The 27,718-nt window shown below is 31.8% G+C and overlaps 1 protein-coding gene and 2 long non-coding RNA genes across 5 annotated transcripts; 2 read left to right on the top strand and 1 right to left on the bottom strand.

The window, feature by feature from the left end:
* The first annotated feature begins 18 nt into the window (after window positions 1–18).
* Window positions 19–23,090, top strand: LOC148606420 (solute carrier family 22 member 3-like). Of its 3 annotated transcripts, none has more exons than XM_088544670.1 (10): window positions 19–107; window positions 8,598–8,999; window positions 12,130–12,360; window positions 12,798–12,994; window positions 13,419–13,652; window positions 14,597–14,731; window positions 15,699–15,787; window positions 16,412–16,535; window positions 17,300–17,372; window positions 18,344–23,090. In XM_088544670.1, the coding sequence occupies exons 2-10, from the start codon at window positions 8,622–8,624 to the stop codon at window positions 18,548–18,550; spliced, it is 1,668 nt and encodes a 555-aa protein (XP_088400796.1). In that variant the 5' UTR covers window positions 19–107; window positions 8,598–8,621; the 3' UTR covers window positions 18,551–23,090. The 3 variants fall into 3 exon arrangements, with proteins under 3 accessions (XP_088400796.1, XP_088400798.1, XP_088400797.1); XM_088544672.1 differs by lacking the exon at window positions 19–107 and adding an exon at window positions 280–300; XM_088544671.1 differs by lacking the exon at window positions 19–107 and adding an exon at window positions 7,761–7,833.
* On the bottom strand, window positions 17,631–24,276 carry LOC148606419 (uncharacterized). Its single transcript, XR_015915070.1, has 3 exons — window positions 24,171–24,276; window positions 18,319–18,425; window positions 17,631–17,759 (listed from the first exon to the last, which is right to left on the bottom strand). It is a non-coding gene; the product is annotated as an uncharacterized LOC148606419 (long non-coding RNA).
* On the top strand, window positions 24,248–26,394 carry LOC148606418 (uncharacterized). The gene is made up of 2 exons (XR_015915069.1): window positions 24,248–24,796; window positions 25,620–26,394. It is a non-coding gene; the product is annotated as an uncharacterized LOC148606418 (long non-coding RNA).
* Window positions 26,395–27,718: the final 1,324 nt, after the last annotated feature.

The following is a 27,718-nucleotide window of genomic DNA, read 5'->3' as shown; positions in this document are numbered from 1 at the left end:
TATTTGATAGACTGATACCAACACTTCAACTCAATGTTACAGAAGGTCACCGGATTGTGCAACGTCGTAAACAAACTTGTAATCAATGAATGGGAGTCTGACGATAGGTAAGAGTGTCATTCTTTAAAAATTTCAGAATAATTTTTTTTCTAGAAAAACTATAACGTTATTAACTGCTTGTAAAAAATATCATGAAATGAAAAGGGGTACATGCCGTCTACTTTCACTTTCGCTTTCGGCTTATGTTCTGTGGTTTGACACAAGCACTTGAAGCAGTGAAACACTTTGGGTATATCTGAGGTTGGTGACATTAAAAATTAAATTTTGAATGTAGAATACAAGAATACAAGTCCATTGAGGGGTCAAAAAACTTAAGACCTCTTCTTTCAGCTCTTAATTCATTATTTTTTAACAAACTCTATCATATCAGATAATCTCATTTTAAAGCACAGTCAGGCTGCTTGCAGATGCATACAAATTGTGCTTTCCTAAACTAAGATTAACACTGTCAGAACCAATAAAGTGGAACCAGGTCAATCCTGGTTAAAGCAGGGCACAGCACAACATGGGTTAACATAATTTGATTTATGTCATATTTTTTTGTGACTAGATGGGATGTGGGCAATCGAACCATTATTTAAATTTAAGCCTACCGGTAAATAATATATGAAAATGTGATGCATGCAAGTGTTCAGTCCTTAATATAGCCTTGAAAAGCATTAAAAATTTCCAGGAAGCAAGTGTTCCCTTACTTAATTAAGTTTAAGTGTTTGTAAGAATCAGGCAAAATGGGAAAAACCAGAGATAAGCATGTGAAAACCCCACTGATCTGACTTTGTAATATCACTCAAGAATTCTGTTCTATTTGAAAAGACCATTATTTGATCCCTGCATCACTGGTTTTGCTCAGAAATTTTTCAATAGAATCCCAGTAAAATGAGGTTTTTTAGTTATCTGCCCTTGAAATGTGCACTTTCAGTGTATTTAAATGAATTGTAACTCAATAGGCCAGCATGAAATGGAAAATCTTGTCTGTTTTCCTTGATTCTGATGGTGAAAATAGTCAAATTAAACTATCAAAATGGTGGGTTTTTTTTTCATACCATGTTTCACCCACTGCCTGATTTTTACAGATACTGACACTTAAAGTTAAATTTTTATATATGAATGGGTAAGCCAGGTATTATTTGATGCACTAAAAAAGTTGTGCATCCATCTTTCCATTTGTCTGTGCCCTGACAGTTTCCAGATGATAACTTGTGAATGGATCAATTAATTCATTTGAAACTTTGCACGGTTGTTTATTACCATAAAATACAGGTATATTCAGTTATCAGCAAAATCTATAGTACAGTTTTTAAGCTAGACCATTTTGAACATTTTGTCATCCCTGTTTTTTCACCATTACAGGTTACAGACCACCAATTCAACCAATGAGCATTTGGAACAAACGCTAAAATACTCCTACACAGAAATTACCCCTTGTTCCCCATAGTGCTGTGAAAAAAGTTCTCATTTTATTTTAAAAATTTAAACAGCTTCTGAAAGGAAAAACGTTTCTGCACATTTTATAGGTGCATTTTGCTTCTTGTGATGTGAAGTCTAATCTCCATAATGATGTCTAAATATACCCCTATCTTGTGAAAACACTGGGATTTCCCATGCTATTTATAGATCGTTCACTTCCAATGTCCAGTACTGCACTGCAAGTCTGCTAACCCCACATGCCATTCTTAGGATTTTGAGCTGACATATGTAGAATCATGCTGATATATAGTCCTCTGTCAGTTAAAGATAAGGTAAAGTCCAGAGAAGCCATTGAATTCAGTGAAATTAGCATGGAAGCCTATGGGAAGTGGAATTAGTGGTTACTAGCCTACAATGGGGAGGGGAGGAGGGGTCAAAATAATGATAACAAATGCATATCAGTAAACTGTATATAAATTGCAATCATATCACATTTCCCTGCAAAAATGAGAACTATAAGAAAACAATGTTATGGCTAAATGTAGTTATACATACATTGTGTATATGATGGAGTCAGGGGTGAATGTCTGAGGTCTTTGTAGATGTTCTTATACACTTTCCATCATCTATGAAGATTATTAGAATGGTTTAAGTGACTTTCACTTGCTGTGTAGAATGTTTATTTACAGGATGTCAACTTGTCAAAGGACATAGTTTAATGAAGTTAATTTGATGAACCTCTGATAAATGCTATAAAGTCTTGTAGGGATGGGACCTCCATTATTGATTGACACCTTGTTATAGAAAAAATTCCTGAAATCTTTTACCATTGGTGTCTTTTATTAAATGATAATTGATTTTCATTAAATAACTTTCAATTGATTATTTAATGGTAAATAACAACGTACAATCAATTTTGTCACATCACAGGTTTAACGAGAAAAGGTACAGGTGCTATTAAGTTTTCTTTCCTGTATTTTTGTTTTGATTTGTTTGTTTTTGTTTGTTTTTTTGTTGTTTGTTAGATGGGGGACAATCATCTTAGAATCAAGTGTCATTCAGTTTATAAATGCACTAAGGAATCAATTTTGAGGGGCTATTACATGAGTCAAAGTAAAACTTTCTTACAAAATTGGAAAATGGTGACTTAGTTTTGTTAGGTGGATTTTGTACTTCTTAATTATAATTTTTTCTGCTTAGAAATTCTGTATCAGTGAATTTAACTGATGTGAAAAATCGTCTTTATAATAATTGCCCTGTGGAAACCAAAAGTATAACGGACTAATTGACTTACAGATCACTTTTTACTCTGGATTGGGCTCTACTCATTATAGGATATAGATTGATAGCAAACCTATTTAAAATAGTCAAATGCTAACTTATACATAATGAATTGATTTGAATAAATAAAATAGGAATGACATGTTTAACAATTCAATGAAAAGTTGTGTAAATACATGCACGCTACATAAAGCCCCTATAATTAGAGTTTAAATCCAACGATAAGGTAGGATGAGTTGTTTTTACACAATTTTGATGTAGTACATGTATAATCTCTAGATTATCTGTTTTCATTGTTTATATGAGTTTATGTTGCATGTTTACTTTTTTGTACACTGTCTTTTTTGCCTTATTTTCAGTTTTTATATGCGATTGTTTTTATTTTCTTATTTTATCTACAATATATGTTGTCCAAATGTAGACCATATCTGTTTCCTGTTTACAATCTAACTGATTGATCAGGATTTTGACTTGAGGAGGGATTTTTAAAGATATCTCAATTTAAAATTGGTTATGAAACTTGGTCCTTGTATTTATCAAAAGATTTATATTCTCAGACTTAAGGAGGTAGACCTAGGGTAAGGGACATAACTCATGAAATCAATGATATGTTAGTATCATATTCAGTTTCATGGAAACCTCTCATGCTTTCGTTTGAAGCAGAATCAAATGAATCCAAGTTAATTAGATACTTATATAAGAATGATATAAAATGCTGAATACAAATGTTCCAATGATTTTTAAGAGTTGTGTCCTTTACCTTAGGTCTACCTCCTTAAGTAATTATAATACATGTACCTCACACAACAAATATATGATTCTTCCACTACTGTGGCATTGGGATTTATGTTAGATCAGGGGCAATCCAGAATTTAATGGTAATTGGATGTAAAGAAAAGAGGACTTGTAATCCCTTTGTACATGGTCAGAAATTTTCAAGGTATATAGTTATAAAAAAAAAAACAAAATTACATGCAAAAAATTAAGATTTTATCCAATTAGATGGATCACTTGTAGTTAGAATATTCCCACACTGAAAGATTTTTATTCATTTTTCTGTAACTGGGGGCCATATTTCATGTTAAGGTCTTTCCAATTAATGGTCGAGTGTTAACCAGAAAACAATGTTATCACATCTGGATTCAGAGTAAAAAAAATGCATCAAAAACAATCTTTTTTTTTTAAAATTAAGTGGGTATTGAGGGGTATTTATTGAATTCGTACTCTCTTATTTAGTTTATGACTATGGCACTCATTTTATACCATTTCAACTTATGATTTTATTTTGCCTTTGAACTTCAGTGGATTGTGAAAATTAACATATCATGCTTGTTATGTATGGTTAGACTTAGAATACAATGTATTGATGCAGTCAGTGTAAAAAACTGTTTTCATCTACTTGCCTGGACATCTACTTGCCTGGACCATATATTTGGACAACTTGCCTTAAAAAGGATGCACTTTTACAGAATTTCCACTAGTCCAAATGAATTTATACTAGGCTCTGGTAGGCATTTTTAAAAGAGAATAAAAGGGAGTGGGATCCAGGCTAAAATTTTGCATGAAATTTAGAAAAAAATATTTCAAAAAGGGATTCTGACCCCTAGAATCCCTTCCCTTGATATGCCATTGCTCTGGCTCTAATGTATAATTTCTTCATTCAATAATGCAGTTTTATCTCTTCATTCAGTATTATTCATTAGTAACATTGATTTTCATGCGAGACCAGTTTAATAATTCTGATGGTAACAAGCAATTTCCGTCTTTTCCATTTATTTTAATCAAAAGAGTACTTTGGTAGACTTAAAGTGCTTGGTATTGATCATGACTTCTAAAATGTATACACTATTCTGTGGAAGTGAAACCAAAGAGACCATGATTAGAACATGGAACAGGATATTCATAATCCAAGATCAAAGTACTGGGAAATCCTAAGGTTTTTGTCTGTATGGCTGTCCTCCCGTAATAAATTAGTTTCCATTGAACTATACTTGAGTATGTCATTACGCATGTAATCCTATTGTACTTTATAAGTCTGTCCATTGTCATGAACTTACTCTGTGGTTTATTATTCCCCCCCCCCCCACAAACCAAGTTTTGGGGGTATATAGGTTTCACCTTGCCTTGTCTGTCTGTCTGTCTTTCTGCAACTATTCTCTAAGTAGCTTGCAGCATTGTTATGAAACTTTCATGTGATGTAGTATAACCACATGTGCATTCTGTCAGGAAATTATGTTTGAGCAAAAATTGTACAAATAACGGCTGTGGACATATAGTTGTATTTCAGCAAAATTTGGTCTTATGCATTGTCTGCAACTCTTCTTCAATGACTTGCAGGATTGTTATGAAATTTTAAATTACCATAATGGGATGTGTATATTGTCAGGCATTTATTTTTGAGCAAAAATTGTTTAAATTACACAGTTGGATTTATTAATGAAAAATCATAAGTATAAAATTAGTCGTAAGTTATGACATCATCGAAGATCAAAATATTGGGACGTCATAACTTCAGATTTATTTTTACTCCTACATTTTTTTATGAAAAGGGCTTCACTCAACAGAGTAATACATTTATTATGATTACTCTATTGTTGTGCATTGTTTATTCTGTTATTGTGTAGTCAACAGTAATAAAAACACTATTGATTTCTATTTGTAGTAGGGTTTTTTAGAATGGCATTAAAATTGTGTGTCAAAAGTGTCTAGTCTATCCCCCATAAAAGTTTTATTTTGTCTCCTTTTTTATTTACTTTATGACCCTATCTCGTCCCCTACCAATGAAAATTAAAGGGGACTATATTAGGTTCCATTTGTATGTGTTTCTGTCACCTTGATTGTCAAGATTGCCAAGACTGACAAAACTGATATGATATTTAATTACAAATGTAGTGTATAGCTTTTTAAAGATGAGTTCAACAGTTTTAAGTACCATTCTGTGTAAGAATCAGGCAATGGGTGGCACATCATTTTCCCCAATTTAGTCACTTCTGCCTAAAATATATTCAGTACATCTAGAAAACAACCAAAAAGCTATTTAAGTTTATCCTGAAGCAAATTTTACAAAAACTTTGATGGTTATTTCTGGTGATTATTAGGTATAATTAGTTAATGCAATAAAATCTCTGCATTTTTTTCCTTCATGTGCCATACCTTATATACATTTTGCCCAATTCTTAGATGGAAAAGTACTTAAGTTTTAATTTTGTTCTGATGGAAAAAGTTATGGTCCTTGAACTCATTTAAATTTGTCACAGTTATAACTTCTAGGTTATATATTTTCACTTTGCACCCAGCATAAGACTATTGTTACTTGCAATGTTTTGTGATGACTTGTGATAATTTATTGAGGGGACCTGGAAATGTTAAGTGTGAGTCATATTCCAAGTTAAAAGCTAGATATGGCCCTCTGTTGCCCTCTTGTTGTGTAATTGTACATTACTGCCCAGGTGGATGTCTCATGAACTTTATCCCCCTTTTAATTCACTATTCAGAATTATTAACACAAAGATATGTTGATTTTCTGATATTGATACAAATTGGTTGTTTATAAACTGAAAGTCAAATCAAGTCTCTTCCAATATCTATCTATTCACTGTTAGTAATTTTCTAGTATATATATATATATACTCTAATGTTTTATTATTTTTTTATGGACATAGGACAAAAGCAGAGGCATAGCATCAAAATCTTGATTTTTAACAACAGGAGTAGCGAACTCATATGTTTGAACTTGTTTTAATTAGTTACCAAGTAAAATATCCTGGGTTTTTTTTACTAGAATTTTAAGTGCTGCATGATGTACCAACAAAAATTATTGATACAGCAGTACCTGCCATACCAGGCACTACACCTCTGATCAAAGGTCATTCATATACTTTTTTTTTTCTGTACCATCTTAAGTTGGAACATTCTGAAGAATCAACTTATGTTTGGCCATTCTTTTTAAATACTTACAGTAGTTCTATGTGAAATTAGGATCTTTTGAGGTTAAAGGCAGAGGTGATGGGAAATTTTTGTTTCATTTTATACACCAATATATACAGAATAATTGCATTTTTGGAGTAAAGACAGAAAAGATGACAGTGAGCCCAATAGGGTGAGATGTGATGTTCTGCCGTTATTATGTTTATCTGTCTTCTCCCCATAATTTTCAAATAGCACAGTGCTTACTGGCATAGCATAGCTCTTTTGGCCTTCCTCCAAAATTATAGTGAATTGCCCATAGTGCATTCTAACTCAAATTAATTGATTAGCATAGCGCTAAGTAATCATAGCGCTGCAAAGTACAGCGCTATAATGACTTGGGGATAGCACTATTTATAGGTGACGTCACAGTTATTGTCATTGGATATTGCCAATATTTTTTAGTATCATGACAGTAGCATGAGAGAGATAATATCAGGCATTATAAAGAACAATTGAAAAACAATAATGTTGGCAATGAACATTAAAATGAAAGACTTAAGGGACGGATTCAGGCATTAGATTCTAAACTACTTTAATTGTTTATAAAGATATGATTGTTTAAATTTTATTTAACATTGCCCTGCATATTACCGTCAACAATTCAGGCCAAGTTCAAGGTCAGTTTTTTTCAAATAAGAATGTTATATGTTTTTGTATTTATTTACACATTGAAGATTATGAGAAGCTACATTGAAACCTATTTAACCACACAAAGAATAATTGAAAGATCTACTTTTGATGTTTTTATTACTTTAACCCTTACTCAGTTCATAAATGATCTTATGCCTGTACAAGTTCGACACTAATGCTTCAGATAAAGAATTTGAGGATGAGCTATTATAAGGATTTTCATGGGCAATTAATTTTTTTTATATAATTTTTTTTATTTTTATGGGACAATTTCAGCTTCAATGTGATAAATTGCTGATGACATTCTATAATTTCAATCACTGTCTAAATTTGATCAAGATCATCTGACTCTTTTAAAAGTTTGGTTTAATTAGGTTTCACTGTAATCTGGACAGATTGGTTATAAATAACTTGGCTTATGTTTGGAAAGATTAATAACCATATTAAAAAGTAGAGACCATTTATATGAATTGTATCTTTGAAAAGGTAGGGGTTGTGTACATGTATATTTTAATCAATTTTGGGTAAAGTCAGAAACAGGTATACAAATTTATTCAGGGTTTTAATTGCATTTATATTTTTTAAATTAAAGAAAGCAATTTGAAGTCTTAACTTCTGAAATATTATTTTGATATTTTTGAAGAGTTTAATAACCATTAAGTATCAGTTTTCCTAAAAATCAGACAGATGGTGATTTATGCATGTCAAAAACCCACCAAATTCAGTTTTATTTCTTATTCATAAACAGTAACTGATCATGTAACCAGTCTTAAATTTTCATTTGGTTGTTGTGCTTTTGAGATAAAAAATTATATAGATTGTACATGAAATTTGCACTTTGCAGGAGTTATCGTTCTTGATTTGGCTTCATTTGGTTGCTTTTGGTGGGAGATAAATGTATGATTTTCTCAAAATTGCAGATCTGAATACAGAAAAGGTTGTTGTTATGTGAATATATAGCATATGTAGACTAAAAAAGCATCGTTTGTTTGGTGGGTTTTTCTTCACCATGAATCACTTGACCATTGGTAGTGTCTGAATTTTATGTGGACTGGTACTTAATTATTATTCTTGTTAAAAATCTCTTTTCTATTTAGATGTTATAGCTTCCATGGTTCTCTATGATGAAAGAAATTTTAAATCTTATTGTGTATTTGAAATTTCAATTGAGGTTTTGGAAAAACATGAGTAAAGGCCATTCATTAATAGACTTTTGGTATGAAGAGTACTCAATTTTTTTTTACTTTCAGACCAGGACAAACCACAAGTAAACCATGAAGATTAAACTGGAGACGCTTCTTCAAGAGCTGGGAAGTCCAGGAAAGTTCCAAGTCTGTATTTTCATACTGTTAGCATTCAACTATTTCCCGGTTGTGTTCAACCATATTGTGATGGCTTTTATTGGATCTCCACCAAAACAGTATGAGTGTTACAATGCCACTCTGGAAGACCAGTTCAACAATAGTGATACCTGTGGCGCTGGACCATCCAATACTGTTCCATACTTAAACTCGGAACTAATAGAATATGGGAAATGTAGTACAAAATATTTTTTTCAAACAGATTCTAATGCTAGTATGACTGTAACTTGTGGAGTGTCTCAGGAGGGTAAATGGAGATATTGTAGTCCTGAATCTACCATCGCTTCTGAGGTATGTTGTATTTGTAAATTTATTTCATTCATATTGATAAATTTTTTGTTAATAAATTTTGTTAGTTTTGTGCAAAACTAGGTAAAAAATGAGCAAACTGAGAGCTTGAAACTCCTACTGATAAATTTCTGGATGGGAAACCCCTCTAACATATCTCTGCATCCGCCCCTGTATTCTTGAACATTAAGATGCCAGGATGGTAAGTTCGACTGGGTACTCCTGTCCTATAATATTTACAGTTTGACCCAACTCTTGAATCTGAATGCCAGCTTTATCTTGGTGGATTGTTCAGTGAAATGTACCTACACAATGCATCATAAAATATCTCAAATTGAGATTTTCCTCAATTCCTTCCTCAACTCAAATTTTAACCAGTTAGATCACTTAGAACTGAAGACTTGAGGAAAAACACAGGACTTGAGGAAATTCTCAACTTGAGATTTTTTAATGGAACCCAGGCCTGAAGTCCCCACCAACTATTTTCATTTATTTAAATCAAATTGGAAATTTACCAAAAGACCTGGCCATGTCATACCAAGGATTTAAAATGGGAAGTTGGTGCTTCTGCACCAAGCATGTAGCATAGAGACCACTGGTTGACTTGTAGTCTGAAAAATTGCATATGAGTGGAGTGACATGCCTAACTGAAGGCTGTTGCTCTAGTATCTAGGAAATAAAAATCTGTCTCATGTTGCTGAACTAGTACAAAGCAAAACTATTCAGTGGGTGTGAAAATATGTTATACATGCATAAAAAAGTCATATGTTCTGCTTGATAAAACTGGTTTATATCTTTTTATTTAAATAAGTCTGTTATGGCACCTTACATTGAAACTTTGTAGCATATGAAAATAAAAAGATTAAATAAAATTTTATACAATGGCTTTACAAGTGGTTTGATTCTGATACTTTTTTCTATTGTTTAACTTAAATTCTGGTCACTTTTTATTCTATTTTATTAAGTTTTACTCATTTTTGTGTATTTTCAATGTTAAATTTCCATAGAAGGATCATAAAATCAACAAAAACCATGAAAATGGGCATGTAGCAAGTTAGAAACTATGTAAAAATTGTGTTCTTAAGACTTCCTTAGATACAATAATAATTGTTTTATCCCAGTGGCAGTTTAACCTTATTTTTGTGAAGACAGAAACCATGTCCTGCACATGTCACAGTTAAAAATGACCATAACTCCTGATCAATATCTGTATACACAGTATTTTTACACAACTATAGCCCTTTCTGCATACATATCTGTATGTATGAGTAAAGTATACATTTATTTCCGGCCTAAATCAGTTAAGTCAAGAACCATAACTCTTGCAAAGTACCTATTTCATTTACAATCAATATAATTTTTATCTCAGTGCACCAAGTTAGAGTGGTTATGTGGTTTGTTACTTTTCTGAATATTTTTCTAATATGCATTGATAAGACAAAAATAATTTAATCATCTGCTATATGATAAAGACTGCTACCTACGCTTAAATGATCTCTATTATATGAATTATGAAGACATGTTGATTATTGCTCTTAATTCAATACTTAGTAAGACCACAATAAGGAAATATATAACTTGGAAAGAACACCTGGGCGTAGGTCAAAATTATTTTTACATTTTGAATTGTTTTGCTTATTTAAAATTGTTCTGTACATATATACAAATGTATTGGGTTTACATTTAAAATTGTTAGTCAATATATTGTAATAGTGAAAGAACTTTGTTTACTTTAAATATTTAAATTCAAAAATATTATGTATTATTACACCACCAATCATTTTAGTTATGACAATAAACTCCTGCAAATATTGTAATCAGATCAATGTTTCCAGTACAGGTCTGCCAAAATATTATGCAAAAGTAGATGATAGGTGATTTGTACATACGTTCTGAACAAAAAAATATTTTGGCTGCAAACCCTCAAGAATGTCTTATAGAGAATGTTTTTAAAATACATGGAGAATTAAAGTGTGATTGAAGATTTGGTTAAGTAGTAGATAGTTTCAGCTTAATTTTAGGTGAGGGAAATTTAGCTCCAAGATCTGTACACAATTTTACACTCTCATATACTACAACCATAGGGGAAAAAAAATGAATGGATTTATTATAGGGAACATTAGACATATCAATGCTACTTAAAAGGTGATAAATGCAGGCATTGGAAAAGCAGAGGACGCTTACCCTACCGGTGCACCTGGTCCATGCTCCCAGTTTTTAGTGGAGTCCGAGTTGCTCATTTGCTTTTGTTACTTTGTATGTGTGATTTTAGTTACTTTATGTATTTGTCCCTGGATTACATTCTTTTGATTACCGCTATAACCTTGGTTCCCTTGATTACTCTTTCAAAGGGGACAGGCCTGACATTTTTTTCCCTACCCCTGCAATTTGGGAAAAAATATCTGCATGAAACCTTGATTTGTCAATTCTACACCCCCAAAAAATTCATGCCTTGCTTCATTTGGCCTTTTATTCTATTTATGCCCCATACCTGAAATCCCAAGTCCAACACTGTAATGCATGATTGGTAGTAAGACCTGTACTGTAAAAGTCAATTTACTTCTTAAATAGACCATTAAGCTGTACGAAAAAAAGTATTTAAAAAAATTCGTCTTTTGTTAAAATTAAACATTGCATTATCTTGTTGGTCAATGATTTTACATTTGTTTTAAATGATTTCATATTTACATGTTAGACCTAAGACAACTTACACATTATTACATGTATGTATTTAAGTACATGTAGAACACATTCACAAAATATTGATAAGGGGGATTTGATTACACATATATAGTCATTACAGTGGTGGATCCAAGGGGATTGAGTGTTTTAGACCCCCTTTTTTCAAAATTTTGTTAATTTCATGCAGAATTTTGGCAAAAAAAAGCAAAACACCTTTCTTCCATAGAACACCCCTCAATTTTCTCTCTGGATCCAACCCTGCACTGTCAAATTATTGTTCAATGATTAAATTAATAAAACAGTGAATGTTTTTGTTTTTTTTTTTTTGTTATTTTGAGGTCTCTCCTTACAGCTACATGAACCCCATTTAAAGATTGTTTTTAATATCATTTGAAACATTATTTTACTGAACATGTTCTAGTTTGAATAAAACACTTTTTTTTTTTTTCAGTGGGACCTTGTATGTAGCCATAGTTACCTCTCAGGGTTAGCAACGACAATCTACTTCGTAGGGGTCATGGTTGGAGGACTCCTGTTCGGCTTCCTGGCTGATAAATTTGGACGTAAACCGATTATATTGGTTACACTGTTCACTCCGGTGGTCATTGGTTTACTGACAGCCTTTGTGAAGTCTTACTATTTGTTTGTAGCTCTGAGATTCCTTCAGGGAATTTTTATGCAGGTAAAATTGAACAAATTAGGCCTTAACTTTTTTATGAATATTTTAGCTCAGGCACTGCTTAAGTCTAGATTGTTTCCCTATTAATTAAATGTAAATTGTTTTTTGAAAAATAAAATAATTTCTCTCCCTGCCTACCCTATTTTTTTTCTTGCTAGTAGAAGACTTTTATTTTTTGTGGCCTTATATTTTAGTATAATTATTGTTTATATATTTTTATGCCTGGCATGATAAGAAATAAGAAATAAAGATTAGGATGTAAAGGGTTAATAATCTTTAAAAAAAAGGTATTGTTAGTCTGACCATCTATACCCTTCATTGCAAAAATCTCAAATTATGAGACTTACAGTTTATGATTTCAAATGACTATTTTCATTTTTGAAATGCAATAGTACCCTTGCTATTTCTGATATATATATCAATTTTGTGGTAAATTTCAGGGTCTACAGACCACCACCTATGTCCTGGTAATGGAGTACTTCTTGCCACAGTATCGAGGGACAGCTGGGGCAGTGTTGGAATGTTTCTGGGGTGTTACAGTTATCATGATGGCAGGGATTGCCTACCTCCTTCCAAACTGGCGCCATATACAGATTGCTATATCTGTACCTAGTGCCATTGCTTTGGGTTATATATGGTAAGTGAGATTATCTTAGTCATTAGTCCTTTAATTTGAAGTCCATATTTTTCAGACAATACATTGAATCTGATTGGCTTTAAATAAAGGTAATTCAGAGGTCAAATAGCTTGAATTCATTTGGTTGACAGGACCTAGGGTTAAGAGCTAGGGAAGCAGGTTCCACTCAAAATTTGCTTTGATACCTTTTTGAATTGTCCAACAACATATTATAACTACTATAAGCTTACAAATATTATATACAAGCATTTAAATTATAATAATTTATACCGCTCAGATTTATATATACATATTTTAATTTGACATATCAATCAAAAGAAGTACATTTTATACTAAAAAAATACATGTACATGTACTCTGTTAACAGTTTTTGTACTTTGTATCACCATTACCCTTGATTAACAGACTATGTTGTCTACTCTAGGTTAGTACCAGAATCCCTGCGTTGGCTGATGCTGAAAGATAGGATTGATGATGCACAGAAAATTGTTAAAACAATTACTAAGTTCAACAAATTACCTTACCCAAGTTGTACAATGGATGAACTTCAAATCCAGATTGAGGCTAAAGAAAATACAACAGGAAGACAGTATATGATCTATGACCTACTGAGAACACCAACCCTTAGAAAACACAGTATAATTCTATTTTATCTATGGTAAATGAATTTTATCAGTCTTTGCTGTTAGCCATTATCTGGTACAGTCCAGTTAAATTTGAATCAGGCTAGTTGACATTCTGTTGAGTCTATGACTCATTGTTTGGTGCCTGATTTAGTAGTTGATTATTACTGCTGTTATTTTGTACTGAAATGTGGCCTTGCATTTATATTTCACAAATTATTTGTACATTTATTGTTACGATTTTAGAACAAAATGAAGTTTTAATTTTTATATGACCGCAAAAAAATTTGTATGATGGACCAAACAGGTTGCACAGATCTAGACAACTTTATAGGCAATACTCCATGAAGAAATATAAATAAACTTGACATCAAGTGTTTGAAAGCCTTTGATGTGGTGGACAATTTACTGAGGTTCAATTTTTTCTTGGGTGGGAAATCCATATAACACAAGCCAATTTCATGTAGACATTTTGTACCTAGACCAATATCACCATTATTTTTTTTCAAAACTAGATCTGGACTAATTTGAAATTTAAGTTCCTTTCTTTGGGATTGAAATTTAGCTTACTGTGATTCATAGATACTAATTTTCGTGAATTAGAGAAGAAACACAAGTTTGTGGATTCTTTAATTCGCGGTTTTGAGGTTTTCCGATTACACTTCTACGAAAATCTACATTTCGTTAAGAACCTTATTTTGTTGTGTCTGGCCTCCCTACGAAAATAAAAAAAAAATTGGTACCACTCGAACACTAGTACTTTCAAAATATTGCTTCATTTGCTCACATTCAAAGTTGTCACATTGTATAACATTTGCTAAGATTTAGTCTATTGTCTATTGCCAACCTCATATTACATTTGCTTGCATTCAAGGCTGTTACCAACCTCATATCACATTCAAGGTTGTCACTTACCATATATTAACTTTACTGTCAATCAAGGCCATTGAATACCTCTTATTCTAGTTTTACTTGACAGGTTTTCAGTGTGTGTTGGATATTATGGTATGACATTTAAGATAGCAGGTCTTGCTGGTAACAAGTACTTGACTTTCTTTATCAGTGGATGTGTGGATCTGGTGGCTTTTATATTGGTGGTGTTTGTTATACAAAGGTAAAAACCTATAAAGTATGTAATGATTTAACTTGTAAAATTATCTTTGATTTAGTTGTTTTATCTTCACATCATGGGGGTGTGATATGAACTATATGATAATACTATAATATGAAATGTTATTCTAATTTTTGCAATATAAAAGAAAAATCTTGCTTCAGTAATACAAAAAAGTAGTATAGAAGTCCAAATAAATGTTACAGAACTATTTTTCTTGGGAAAGTGATTTTTATTTTACCACTAAAAAACTGTAAATGGTAAATATCTACATGTAAGTGCAAACTTTAAAGTTCTTTGAAAATTTTCAGTCCAGTTAAAATCTTATGCTACATTAAACATTTAATTACAATCCAAGTTCAGAGATGTATCAAGCTTGAGTGTTTTATCCTTATTTGTCCAATCTGTTCAACTCTGTGGCTGTTTTTAGAAAAGCAGAGGACGCTTACCCTACCTGTGCACCTGATCCTTGCTCCCAGTTTTTAGTGGAGTCTGTGTTGCTCATTTGCTTTTGTTACTTTGTATGGATTATTTTAGTTACTTCATGTTCTTTGTTGTGTATGTCTGTTTTCCATGTCTGGTCTTTGTCCCTGGATTACATTCTTTTGATTACCACTATAACCTTGGTTCCCTTGATTACTCTTTAAGTTTTTTGAACACTTTTATTCCAGTCAAAATTTTATGTTACATTAAACATTTAATTACAATTCAATTTCATAGCTTGATTGTTATTCTTATTTGTCCAAACTGTCCAGAGTTTTACCTCTGCAGTCTTATCAAGCTGCACAATGTGAAACATTTTATTATGGTTTATGGTTAAATTATCCATCCCCTTCATTTCCCTGCAAAGTTTGAATTTTCCATTAAGAAAAAAAATGTTCAAATCTGATAGCTACAGCTTTTGATAGAAATACTTTTTCCATGGTATACAATGTACAGTTTAAGGTACTTTTATAACACATTGTTTCAGATTTGGACGTAGGATACCCCTGCTGCTGTATTTCGTTATAGGCTCTGTTTCGTGCATTGTTGCTGGGGCTATTCCATTTGCTCATCAGGGTAAGCATATTTTTAAATTCATTTCAAAAAATTTAAGTTTTGGTCTATTCCATATACCTTTGCGTGACGGTAGCTCTAATTTATATTAACTTCAAAATTTACCCCCAAAAAATTACAAAATTTTAATCTGATGTATGAGTCTGTTTAAAAGGCAGTCAGGGAGTGATTATACCTCAAGATACCTTTCAATTACATTTGTTGCATCCTAAAAACACCTCTTACTGTGTTCATTTCCTTAAATCTGCTATTTATCATGAAATATTTTGACCGGTTATAGTTTAAAATTTGTGGCAAGAAATTTACCATACTTTTCTGTACTAGTAAGCAACTAAATTTTAAGTGTTTATCTCTAATGACAAATTTCATATGCACTCTTATTGTCAAATACAGTTTCTTTGAGGTTTTTGGATTAAGAAATTGCATGAATCACTAGTCATAAGCTTCTGCCTGGTTTCAAGGCAGAGTTGTACTTTAATTCATTGATAGTAAGGGGAGGCAAGGCTGTAATCTTAAAAGAAAGAAAGATTAAGATACTAGCAGTTCACATGGTTTATATTTTATGATTGAAAAAAAATATAACTATATTCAATATTAAAACTCTAAATAAGGCTCGTTTCATTTTAGGAAAGATGATTGGACGAACAGCTAATGTGGAAAAATGCTTTGCAATCATGGGAAAGTTTGGCATGGCTGGAGTATTCAGTATTATCTTTGTGTATAGTTCAGAACTATATCCCACTGTTATCAGGTATGTTGTCCAATCTAAATGAAGAATGTTTTAAAAGGGGGAGGGTTTTGATTACACCAAAGTACTTTAAACTGCTACATCTTTAATGCCTGTTTCAAGTCAGGAATGTCTTGCCTTCATAAATCTTGTTTTGTTTTCACTTTCTGTTTATTTTTAGTTGCTTAAGTAAACAGAGGCAACTATTTTCCTGTATCTGTAAATAATATTTACGTGAAAAAAAAGTACCTACAAAAAGAATTATAATAGACATAGAATGAACATCAATCATAATTATTTTTAAAAGCATCGATTTAAAAAAAAAATTCATACACAAAAATTGCTGTTTGACAGGATGAAATAAAATTAAAAGCCATGAAAACTGATATGCTTACAGAGGTCATAGTAATAGCCTGATTATACTTCTTTCTCTAATTTTGATTTTTTTTAATTAAGGCTTTTGTTATCTCTCTTTGTTGATTTATCACAATAGTTATTGGAGGAGTGAGTTCTTTAAGCTCTTTGGCATAGTTTAGTTTTTATTTACTCTAGATACGATTTAAGTTGTGATAATGTATCAAGATTATCCACTTTCAAAGCCCTGTATTAAAACATTTGCCTTTAATTTTCTAGTTTGTCTATAGACAGAATGCTTGTCCAAGGAGCTTTTTAGTGTCCATTTAATAATATCTGCTGATTTTAAACTCACAGATACTTTAAAAACACAAAATAAAGAAAAGAAAAAGAATGAAATTGTACATGTATGAAGTTTGTTTTCTTTTACATAGGAATATAGGGATGGGAAGCTGTGCTTTTTGGGCACGATTAGGAGGAGTTGTTGCCCCTCAAGTACTTGTTCTGGTAAGTTACTAGTGATGGTTTTAAAAAAGAATGATGAAAAACATGTTGATTTCAAGTAAGCTATACGTTTGCTATTCTAACGAGTACAGTTTAGAAGGAGGCAGAAGAAAATGAAGGTGTATTATGTACCTGTATAAGTTACACCACTAGTGAACACTTTTTTTTTATTTTATCAAAGGTTCAGTATTAAACTACATTATGTCCTAATTCGCTCAAATGAACATAAAATATTTATCAATTAAATAACAAACTCTCATATTGGAGGTGCCACTTGCATCAAGTGCTGCATTTTATTACAAAAATAAAATGACTGTGAAACACGACGTGTGGTTGAAGTCAAGTTCGTCTATATTTTAGCTTGTTCTCATTGTAGGAATGATAGAACATCTGTAATGACAGAAAAATAAAAAATGAAAATTATTATAATAATTTTCAAGAGAAAAAATTTGACTGAACACTTGAATTGCAATGGCTCGAATGATAGAAACCTTGCACCTTTCAATAACTGTCAAATTCAAACAGACACGAAAAGTTGTGCGTGTTTTAACTAATCAAAACATCTTTCACCTATTTATAGCACACACATGTCAATGTTACCAACAACCAATATTCAATTCAATATATACCATTAATAAATATATATATATCGATATAAGTACCAAGCAAGACTAATTTTTAAGTATGCCCCTCCCCCACCTTTTCTAAATGCTGGTGTAGATTTATGGAAGATTGGACCAATGGAGCCCGCCATAAATTGGTATAAAAATTTTTTTCTTTTCTTGCTATGCTTTTAATCCTTTTTACTTCCCCTTACTTGAAACCCTGGATCTGCACCTAAAATGTTGGGGTTAAGAATTTTGCTTTCTTTCAACTTTGCATTACTTAAGAATCCACTTGATGGATTTTGATCTTGTTTAATTCATCTAGAAACCTTCATAAAATTTACATTAGATTTCCTTCTTTGTTTCCAGGGAGATTTTACCCATAAGTCTGTGTCTGTGATTGTCTTTGGTGGCATTGCACTGGTTGCTAGTCTGCTGGTACTGTTATTGCCTGAAACCCATAAGAAGAAGTTACCAGATACAATTGAGGATGCTGAAAGTTTAGATGCATTCAAAGATGGTGACAGAACATCAGAAGAGTCAGTTGAGATGAATGTGAAGGGACATGCCTTGTAATAACTGAATAACAGGAATATTTTGTTGTTGTTCTTTAAGTAAAAACAGGCAAACAATATAATGAAATTCTCATATTAAAAAAAAATGTTTTGAACTTCTAATTAGGGAAAATTTCCCTCATAATATCAGTTACATAAAACATTGAAAAAGAGTATTTTTATTTGTAACAGACATTAAAAATGATTTATCTTTTTTTTCTTGGCTTTCAAAATCATATATTGTTGTATCAAAGCTAGCTGTTTCAAAGTTCAGAGAAATATTTTGCCAAAACACATAAATTTTATTTCTCCAAACAATTTGATGTGTATTATATATTTGTTTTCAGAAACTTAAATTTCGTTTAGTTTTATGTTGTAGGAATATGTTTGTCCGTAGAATTTTAAGAAAGTTTTTAATAATGAATAGTAATACTCTTATAAATGTTTACAGGGGGGTAACAAGTATTTTCTATTTTTACTATATTTAAAAACTTAAGGAGGAAGACCGTAGTCACCTAGGGTAAGGGACATAACTTGAAATCAGTGATATGTTTGTATCATATATGATTTCACCAAGGCCTTTCAAGCTTTCATTTATAGCAGAATGAAATCAATCAAAGTTACTTTGATGCTTACATGATATTGATATAAAATGCTGAATTCAAATGTTTCAATGATTTGTAAGAGTTGTGTCCCTTACCTTACCTCATAAAGTACAGCCAGAAGCTGTATTAATTACAGGTGGACGTGCCAATAATATCTTATATGTTTACCTCTAGAATCTCATGTAATTTTTTACTTTTTGTATACTTAACTGTGTGGGTTTTTTTTATAGCCTTTGAAGTGTGTGTGTATTTGGTGTAAAATGTTCTTATTTATAATTAGCCATCAGTATTATCACAGTACTAAGACAATTTTATGAAACTGTTGAAGTACTGTTGACGTAACATTAGGGGTGGATCCAGAATTTCATATTAAAGGGGGTGGGGAAGGGGTAAATAGAATAAAATGCCAAGCGAAGCAAGGCAAGAACATTTTTTAAGGTAGAATTTGTGAAAAAAAAAAAAATTTCTCAGCCACTACGCCAATTCTTGGATCCACACATTCTGTTGATTTCACTCCATCTTCACAGTTGACAAAAAATCAAGAAAAAATAGTTAGGCATCCAAAAAAATGTTCATGCATAGTAGAATCAATCTATTTTTTTAACTGCAAAATTAAATTTTAATAAGTATGTACATTTTGGCAAAAAAATGTTATGTTTACAATAATAATAATAATGAAATCTGCATAATATAAATCAAAATCTGAATACTCAAGTTGTGTGCTGAAACATGTATTGTTACAAAACCTTCTTGTTATATTATGAATTACGTGTAGGTGTATTTGAAATATGTATTCTGATACTTAGCAGTAATTGGTCCTATAAACTTTTGCCACAAATGAGTGATTAGCTTCGTGAAAGAGTATTTTTGAAATCTATATGAATTGTGTCTTTTTGTAATTTAGCTTAATCTTTCCATATTTGATTTACAAATCGCATCAATTTGATGTGAACCTTAATTCATACAAACTTCATGTCTATGTATTGTTTAGAAGAATTAATGAAGTTTTTAAATATTTGTAAAAAGCATTTTTAATTGACGCTGCTCTGGGAGAAATCAATGGAATAACACAACTTTCTTACCAGGATGTTGTGTATGATTAACATGACAGTTCACATGCTAGTCTTCTTAAGATTCTGGCAGTGGAAGATAAAAAAAATTAAGAGTCTATCTCTCTGAGGTTGTAAAGCAATAATAAATAGAAATTAGAGATGAAATATGCAATACTGCTTTTGAAAAAAATTTGTAATATTAAATAATTCAGGGGCAGATAACTCTAAAACAGTAAAATTTATGAATTCTGTTAAAAATGTATAAATTTCTTCTGAGTTGTAATAGTAGAGTTAATTATGAATATTCATTATTTTAATACTTAAAAAAATAAAATAATGAATAGTCATGAGATGGTAAAACTATGTTGATGAAATTATGCTTTTATATAACAACATATCTTCAGGTCATGTTAATCTTCTCCATTTGTTTCTTAAAAAACAAATATGTATAATAAACCAAAAAAATAAAATACTGTGCAATGTACTTGATTGGGAAGAATGCAATGTCCACTAGATCTACCATGAATCCTCCCACAAGTTATAACTTAGAAAACGTTATAAACTTGGGTTGGCATTGTTGACATGTTGCTATGGCAACTTCACAATCATGTTTACTGCACAGTAGAAGAGATTTACAGTGGAACTGGACAGAAAAGGGTTGGATACTCAAATTTTGTGTCAGAATTCAGATATAAACCTTTTTCAAACGTTAAAATTTCATATGAATAGAAAAAGTCAGTGAGATGATTTTTTTTATGTGTTAAGATATTACAGTTTATGAAACAAATAATATTCCACATATAAATTGCAACTTTATAATATTTTAAAGAGATAATTGTATTGTAATTGAAATTTCTGAGGTATCAGTCATGGACAGTTCCTTATTGAGTTTACTTGCAATCTCTCAGCAGTGCTAGAAAACAGGTGACAATAAAATCAACTTAAAGATGACATACCTTCAAATACAATACAGTTAACTTGTGTTGAATGAATATGGGAAAATAATGATTAAAAATGTTGGAAATAACGCCTGCGCATCCTTAAAAAAAGTTCAGGGTATTCCCTGAAATTAACAACCTTGTCCAATAAAATCTGAGTTTTCAACGAATGCTGCAATGTTATCCAATGAAATGGGGTTTTACAATGAATGTTACATTTCACACCAGTTTGAGAGAAGTAAGGTATAATAAAAAGTCTGGTTTCTACTGTAATCTCATATCTTTAAACTACCAGAGCAGTGTTAATATTTATTATATACAGTGAAACCTGTCTAAACTGAACAATTACATTTTCATTGATAATTACATGTTATCAGCAATCAATTAATTTTTTTATTACAATGAATCAAATGTAATTGATTACTGGTTGAGAAAGTGTTGTAATCTTGATGTCTTTTCCATTACATTTTGATTGCATTGCAAAAGAAAATTGTTCACGAGTATTTTCCCTTTTTATATTATTTGATAAACTAAACATTTGAAATACATTTGCCAAGCATTGAGTTGTTAGGTTTTTAAAGGCTCAAAACCTAAACTTAAAACTTCTGTGTTGCTACTTCATATTTGGTTTACCAGTATACTGGTTTTTGGTTTAGACATTTTCCAATGTATATTTTTTAATGAATTTTGATTGTTATCTGATGTAAATCCAGATCAATCATTTAGACATTTTTCATTGTATTTTATCTGATGTAAATCCAGATCAATCATTGTACATATCCAATAACAAAGGGTTTTTTTTTTAAACAACATTGAAATGTTGTTTTTGTCTTATTTGTGTTATTTAGTGTTAGAGAGTCTGAGAATTTATCACTAAGAATCCTTTCTGAACATTTTAGGGAAGTTTTTCTTATAAAAATCAGATGTATTTTTTGTTTGACTGCAACAATTTGCAATAAGATATAAAGAGATATGATCCTAACCTTTTATGAATAAGAAACCGAACAGGGGAGTCAGAAATAAACATTTTCTACAATTTTGTATGAATTTCTTATTTCTTTGATTAATTGCAAATCTGAAGTTGTTTGATCACTTACATTCTTTTTGAAACCTTATACCATATTCTTTCTGTGTCTATAATCACTACCGAAGTTCTATAGGTGTTTCAGCACAGTGGCAAATCCAGAGGAAGGTGCAGGGAGTTGGCATCACGCTTTTATTGGTAAATTTGGAATTTTCATGTGTAAAATTGACGAAAACTGGCAAATAATGTCTTAGCAACCCCCTTTTTTCTGAGGAACCTTGGCTGGCACCCCCTTTTGCAAAGTGTCTGGATCGGACCCTGTAGAGCTTTAACTGTGTGCATATTTACACCAACTATTCCTGGTTCGACCTCTGGAGTAGGAGAGCATTTTATTTCCAGATTTTAAATGCATATGTTTTTCTTGGATTGTAGTTTTGTTATATTGCATAGTTCAACAAAGTATAAGGTAAAATTATTGATTTTTTAACATCCTTGTACCTTGGACTATTGACATTTTTATCAGGTCTCATGATATACCTTTTTTTTTTTATTTTCTACTATAAATCAAACCATATTTAATGCACATAATATGTCTATGGAGTTTTGTTGGTGTTAAGATTAAATGAACCTTATTTTATATTTATCAAGTATTTCATTATATAATACTTCAGGCATATTTCATGTACTCAATGAGTAGTGGAATATTGAAATCACCTTGTCGGTCTGTCTGTAATTCTGTCCATAATAAATCTTTGCTCCCACTGGTTAGATTGATTTTAAATTTGGTATGTGGCTTTATATATTTGGGTCGTATATTGATAGTGATTTTTGTTGCTGTCCAATATCAACTTCTAGTACGAGCGGGGGTATACTTGATATGTCAACATGTGTTTTTTATTTTATTTTCTGTGTAGTTATTTATAATAAACTTGCTGTGATATAGTATGCTGTCTTCATTCAGGGATTTTAATTTACTTTCAAAAGCGGAAGGTCCCAGACATTTTTTGCAACCTAAAAAAGTCCACAAGACAGGCAGAAACTTAACGTTACTTCCAGCAGCTTGTTTTGGAACAAGATTAAAGATTTCATTTGATTTTTACCTTGTATTCCTTACTATGATAGATGTATGACAATTGGTTTGTAGCTCACCTGAACGAAGGTCATGTGAGCTATTGCCACCACTTGGCGTCGTCGCCTGTCGTCATTAGCAATTTTTCAATTTTTCAAAACTCTTCTGCTCAGACACTACTTGACCAATTGGAATGTAACCTGGTATGAACGTCTTTGGGGTATTCTGCATAGAATTCATTCACGCTATGGAAGAATCCTATGTTGTCGCAAATATTTGTTCATTATTTCGATTAGGGCACCAACCATTTTTATTGGGAAGGGGCAGTTGTTTTTTTAATTATTCCAAAGTTTAGCAAAAGCTTTTTACCCATCCATGGACAGAAACAAGAATCTTCTTGATTCAATATTAATACTGAACAATGTAGATTTTCACATAAAAAATTCAGTCACTGGCTGTACATGTAGATTATTTTCGTACTTGACGAGAAAGTCTCACTCAACAAAAAAATCGAGACCCTCCTTCATGAAGAAAATTGACTGTGCCTTAGAGTAATGTCAAGTTTGAATATCATGTTCGTACTATACTCGTATTAAGCTACATTAATGGGTATCTTGATCTTATCTGTAAAGTCATTGTTGGGGATTTATAAACAACATGACCCAACAGAGACTTAAAAATGTCCAGAAAAAGACACACGTAATAGACAAATGAAACACTAACGTTTACCAACGAATAAAATAAAGCCGACGAATAAATGGCCTGTACAACATTGTTCATTGTCTCCAACTTACTGGGGAAGGACTCTGAATAACACTTACAAATGACCCAAAAAAACACTGCCGATTATCTTCAAGTAAATATATTCAAATAGCACTAATAAAAATACACAGAGATAAACCAATAAATGGCGTAAAATGGCTTTGCCCATCATCTCCAAATTTGTACACCTACTCAATATAAGCACTCAATGTCCCGCATGCTGTATTTGTAGTAATATCATTTCAAAATGATAGTCTGATAAGTTTTGAACCAAGATCCAAACTCCGTCTTTTCTCTTAAGAAGATATCTGTATGAGAAGGATATCGTGCTTTAACGCAAACAAAAATACGATATAAATTATAATTATTATATTTATTTTAACCTTTGGCGCACTTTTGAAGGATTTTATTGTGGAATGTATTTATTTACAAAGTATTTAATATGGATTACAACTCTATTGGTTTAAATAACAAAACAATACCTAAGAGTTGTGTGTAAACAAACGAACGCATGGGGTCAGTCAAGCAAGAAAATCAATTTCAGTGTCAGGAAGTGGGACGTTTGTTAAAGTCAAGTGTCAAGTTTCATTGCAATCCTCATGCAACCAAGATCTAGCATATTATTTGGAGTATATATATATAGTTTAATTATAGTTGGACTATACTCGTGGTTCTAATTCGCCGTTGAACGTATCCACTGTATTAGAAAGAATTGTATTAAATTGTCCCTGGTTAACTGCAATCAACCTGTGTAAAAAGTAAAATTGATTTTTTTTACACTTGGGTTGTTCGTAATGCAGTCTTCTTTGAAATATAAGGTAAGATATTGATTTGTTATTTTTTATCATTTGGTCATGTGAACTGAATAATTGAATTCATCCTCTCTGATCTGTAACGATGGCAACTTTAGCAAAACCGGTTTTTGCATGGGAAGACGCGACAACCCACCCACCCCTTTTCCCCCTTACAGGAAAAAGTACGTCTGATGATATTTACCCCTCAAATTAAGCTGTATTGAAAATCCACAGCCCATTACCACCATGCATGGTGGAATATTGTGGTCCAGTTGCTCCAAACATTTACGTTTGTAGTTAGGAACGCTGCTGGTGGAAGTACCTATAATGTATAAAGTATGTTTCCTTAATTTTTAAGGATCCATTGTAACAGCCAAAATTTTCAGGTTGCATGATGGAAATTAAGGAGGAGCACTGACGTCTTTCATTTAAGTTTTTATGCTGCATTGACTTTGTTTGTCTTGGGTAAGTGGAGCACATGTTATGAAAAAAAACCTTTTTCACTGAACCGTTATTATTGCATGCGATATATATCATATATTAAGGCCCAGTCGAAGGCAGACTCCGAGTATGGAAAATTTCACTCTTCATCAAAGGACCTTAGACTGCCCTCGGCATTATTGTCTATAATCTGTAAGGAGTGAACATTGTCACTTTTACAAAATCCATGTTTCCGATTTCTTCTCAATTATTCAAAACTCCATTGTTTGAGACGGAGACTATAGGTAAATATACTTACACTATGTACAGATTTGTGGGGAAAAAACAGCACCGATCACACACGCATTACATTACAAATTTAGAACATAATACTTATTGTCTGTCTCTTTTCTCTTCTTTTATCTAGGTCATATCATTGATTGAAAATACCCGCATGGAAAATGAGCTAGCGATTTGTAATCCATGGCATTTACAATGAAAATCTGGTTATATGCACTATCCGATCAAAAGGACTTGGAAGGAATGTGTCTGTTGTAACAATGTATTTGCTAACTTGCATTATTGAAAAAAACATAGCAAATATAGTACTCGATTTCCAAAAGGGACGTTTCTGGTGTTCAAATTAGAAACGTATCACAGAAACAGTAATAATTTGATGCACTCCTTGCACCGCCGATCGAAGTCTTGTTCTCTTGTGTCTTTCACTGACAGTTGTGATGTGAAACATATGAGTGGTATAAAACATAAAGAAACTCCGATAGTGCCAAAACCTAAAGACAATAACCGGAATAGAAAGTTGTCAACTGACTCAAAGGTTGTTGTTGACCCAGATTTCTGTCATGTAGACAGACAGGTTCCGCCTTGGCCGTTTCGTTTGTTTTATTTTATTACTTCCTTTATGTTGCTGAGTCGACGTGAGATTTATGCTCGGTTATGTCTTATATTTCTGTTTTTAATTCTTGTATTTAGTGTTTGGATTGCCTATTCGTATTTTGGAATGGATAAGATATGAAACTATGTACAGTACTTAATCAAAATTCGTTCCTGAACTTTGTGACTTGAAAATTCGTGTGACCTAGAATAGCCACTGCGTGTGCCATGCATGTCGTATGACTTCTACATGTGCTTTTACGGGTTCTTATATTAAATTACCTGTGATCGAATAAAACAGTTTTAATGGGCGTGTCTTGTCTTACTTACTTTAGAAGATAGTATATCAAGGCACGTTACCAACCATTTTGTGCTTAAAGAAAATGTGTTTTTCTTAAATCACACTACACAAAAAGGCATACACTGTTATGGTTGCAGATGTGCTTCTATGGGAATTCCCGACTCAAAGTGTTCTATTTAGACCAAAAATGTCGGAAATGATTTTTCAACGATATTGTTGCAATTTTTTGTACTTTTCACTTATCAAAATTTTCACAAATTTGCATTTCTGGGACCAATAAGAGTTTTTTTTCTAAAGACTCCAATGAAAATTCTGGACATGTGAACAATTTTTGAAATTGGCCCTACTTATGGTCAGAATCCTGGGGAAAATGGCCCATGCAGGTCCATCTACTGTTTACGTGTTTCATGGATCATCAGTAACATAAGAATCATATACATTGTGAGATCTAAATCCCAAAACTAATCGTATACAAGAAAAACTCAAAACAAAAACTATCGCGAGTGGAAGCCAAGTGCATACCAATTAAGAGGTTCTACCATGTGCAATTGAAGGAATGAAGCCTCAGTGTTTTTTTTTTTTTTTTTTTTTTTAAATTGTAATACTGCAAGTTTCGATAATAAAATAAGATAAAATAATAAGAATTAAAATATAATTTTTTTGCATATGTATTATAAATAATTGTTAAACCCTATATTACGTTTATCTTATATCGCATATACTACGTCACATCCCTAGACCTATATTAGTAAATCGTATACCTAATATCACATCCGGCCCCAAGACTTCACCAATTAGAAAATAATAACATTTAGAGTCACGACCAAAAAGGTTGTATGACGCCTAATGCTAAACAATACCGAGAATTCAACACAACAGCATGCATGCCGTACATTACCTAAGTAGAAGTGTTTGTAAGCATCAAGCAAATTCTATAATATGCTATAGACCCCAAAAACGCAGTGACAGTCACAGGGTTATCTCCTTTAATGTTTAATTATACAGTACATTTTATATAAATTATTACTCATAAGAACAAGGGTTATATGAAAAGCCACATATTACTTTCTGTTTGCTATAACATTTTAAACAAAATATCAAAATAAAAATATATAGGCTTTCCAACCATGAGTAACATTTTGCATGATTCTTACCTAAGTGCTACTTAAAAGCATACACGTATCAGCGGGAAGCAATGGATAGAAGGCAACGAACAGCATTACATAATTGAAAATTAATAATTAATTTAAATGTTGTTTTTTTTTAAATAAATATGTTAAGAATGAAATGGCGTATGTTTCAATAAAATTGACTGCACATTCACAAATCTTAAA

Source organism: Perna viridis, chromosome 9 (assembly GCF_037379345.1).
Source record: "Perna viridis isolate PV_CMFRI_1.1 ecotype Kerala chromosome 9, ASM3737934v1, whole genome shotgun sequence".
NCBI lineage: Eukaryota > Metazoa > Mollusca > Bivalvia > Mytilida > Mytilidae > Perna > Perna viridis.
This window is presented reverse-complemented; position numbering and strand designations above follow the sequence as displayed.

Coding starts and splice junctions, on each gene's coding strand:
- LOC148606420 (XM_088544670.1), top strand. CDS start 8,622: ATGAAGATTAAACTGGAGACGCTTCTTCAAGAGCTGGGAAGTCCAGGA. Junction 12,361..12,797: donor TTCAGGGAATTTTTATGCAG/GTAAAATTGAAC, acceptor GGTAAATTTCAG/GGTCTACAGACCACCACCTA. Junction 17,373..18,343: donor CCCCTCAAGTACTTGTTCTG/GTAAGTTACTAG, acceptor CTTTGTTTCCAG/GGAGATTTTACCCATAAGTC.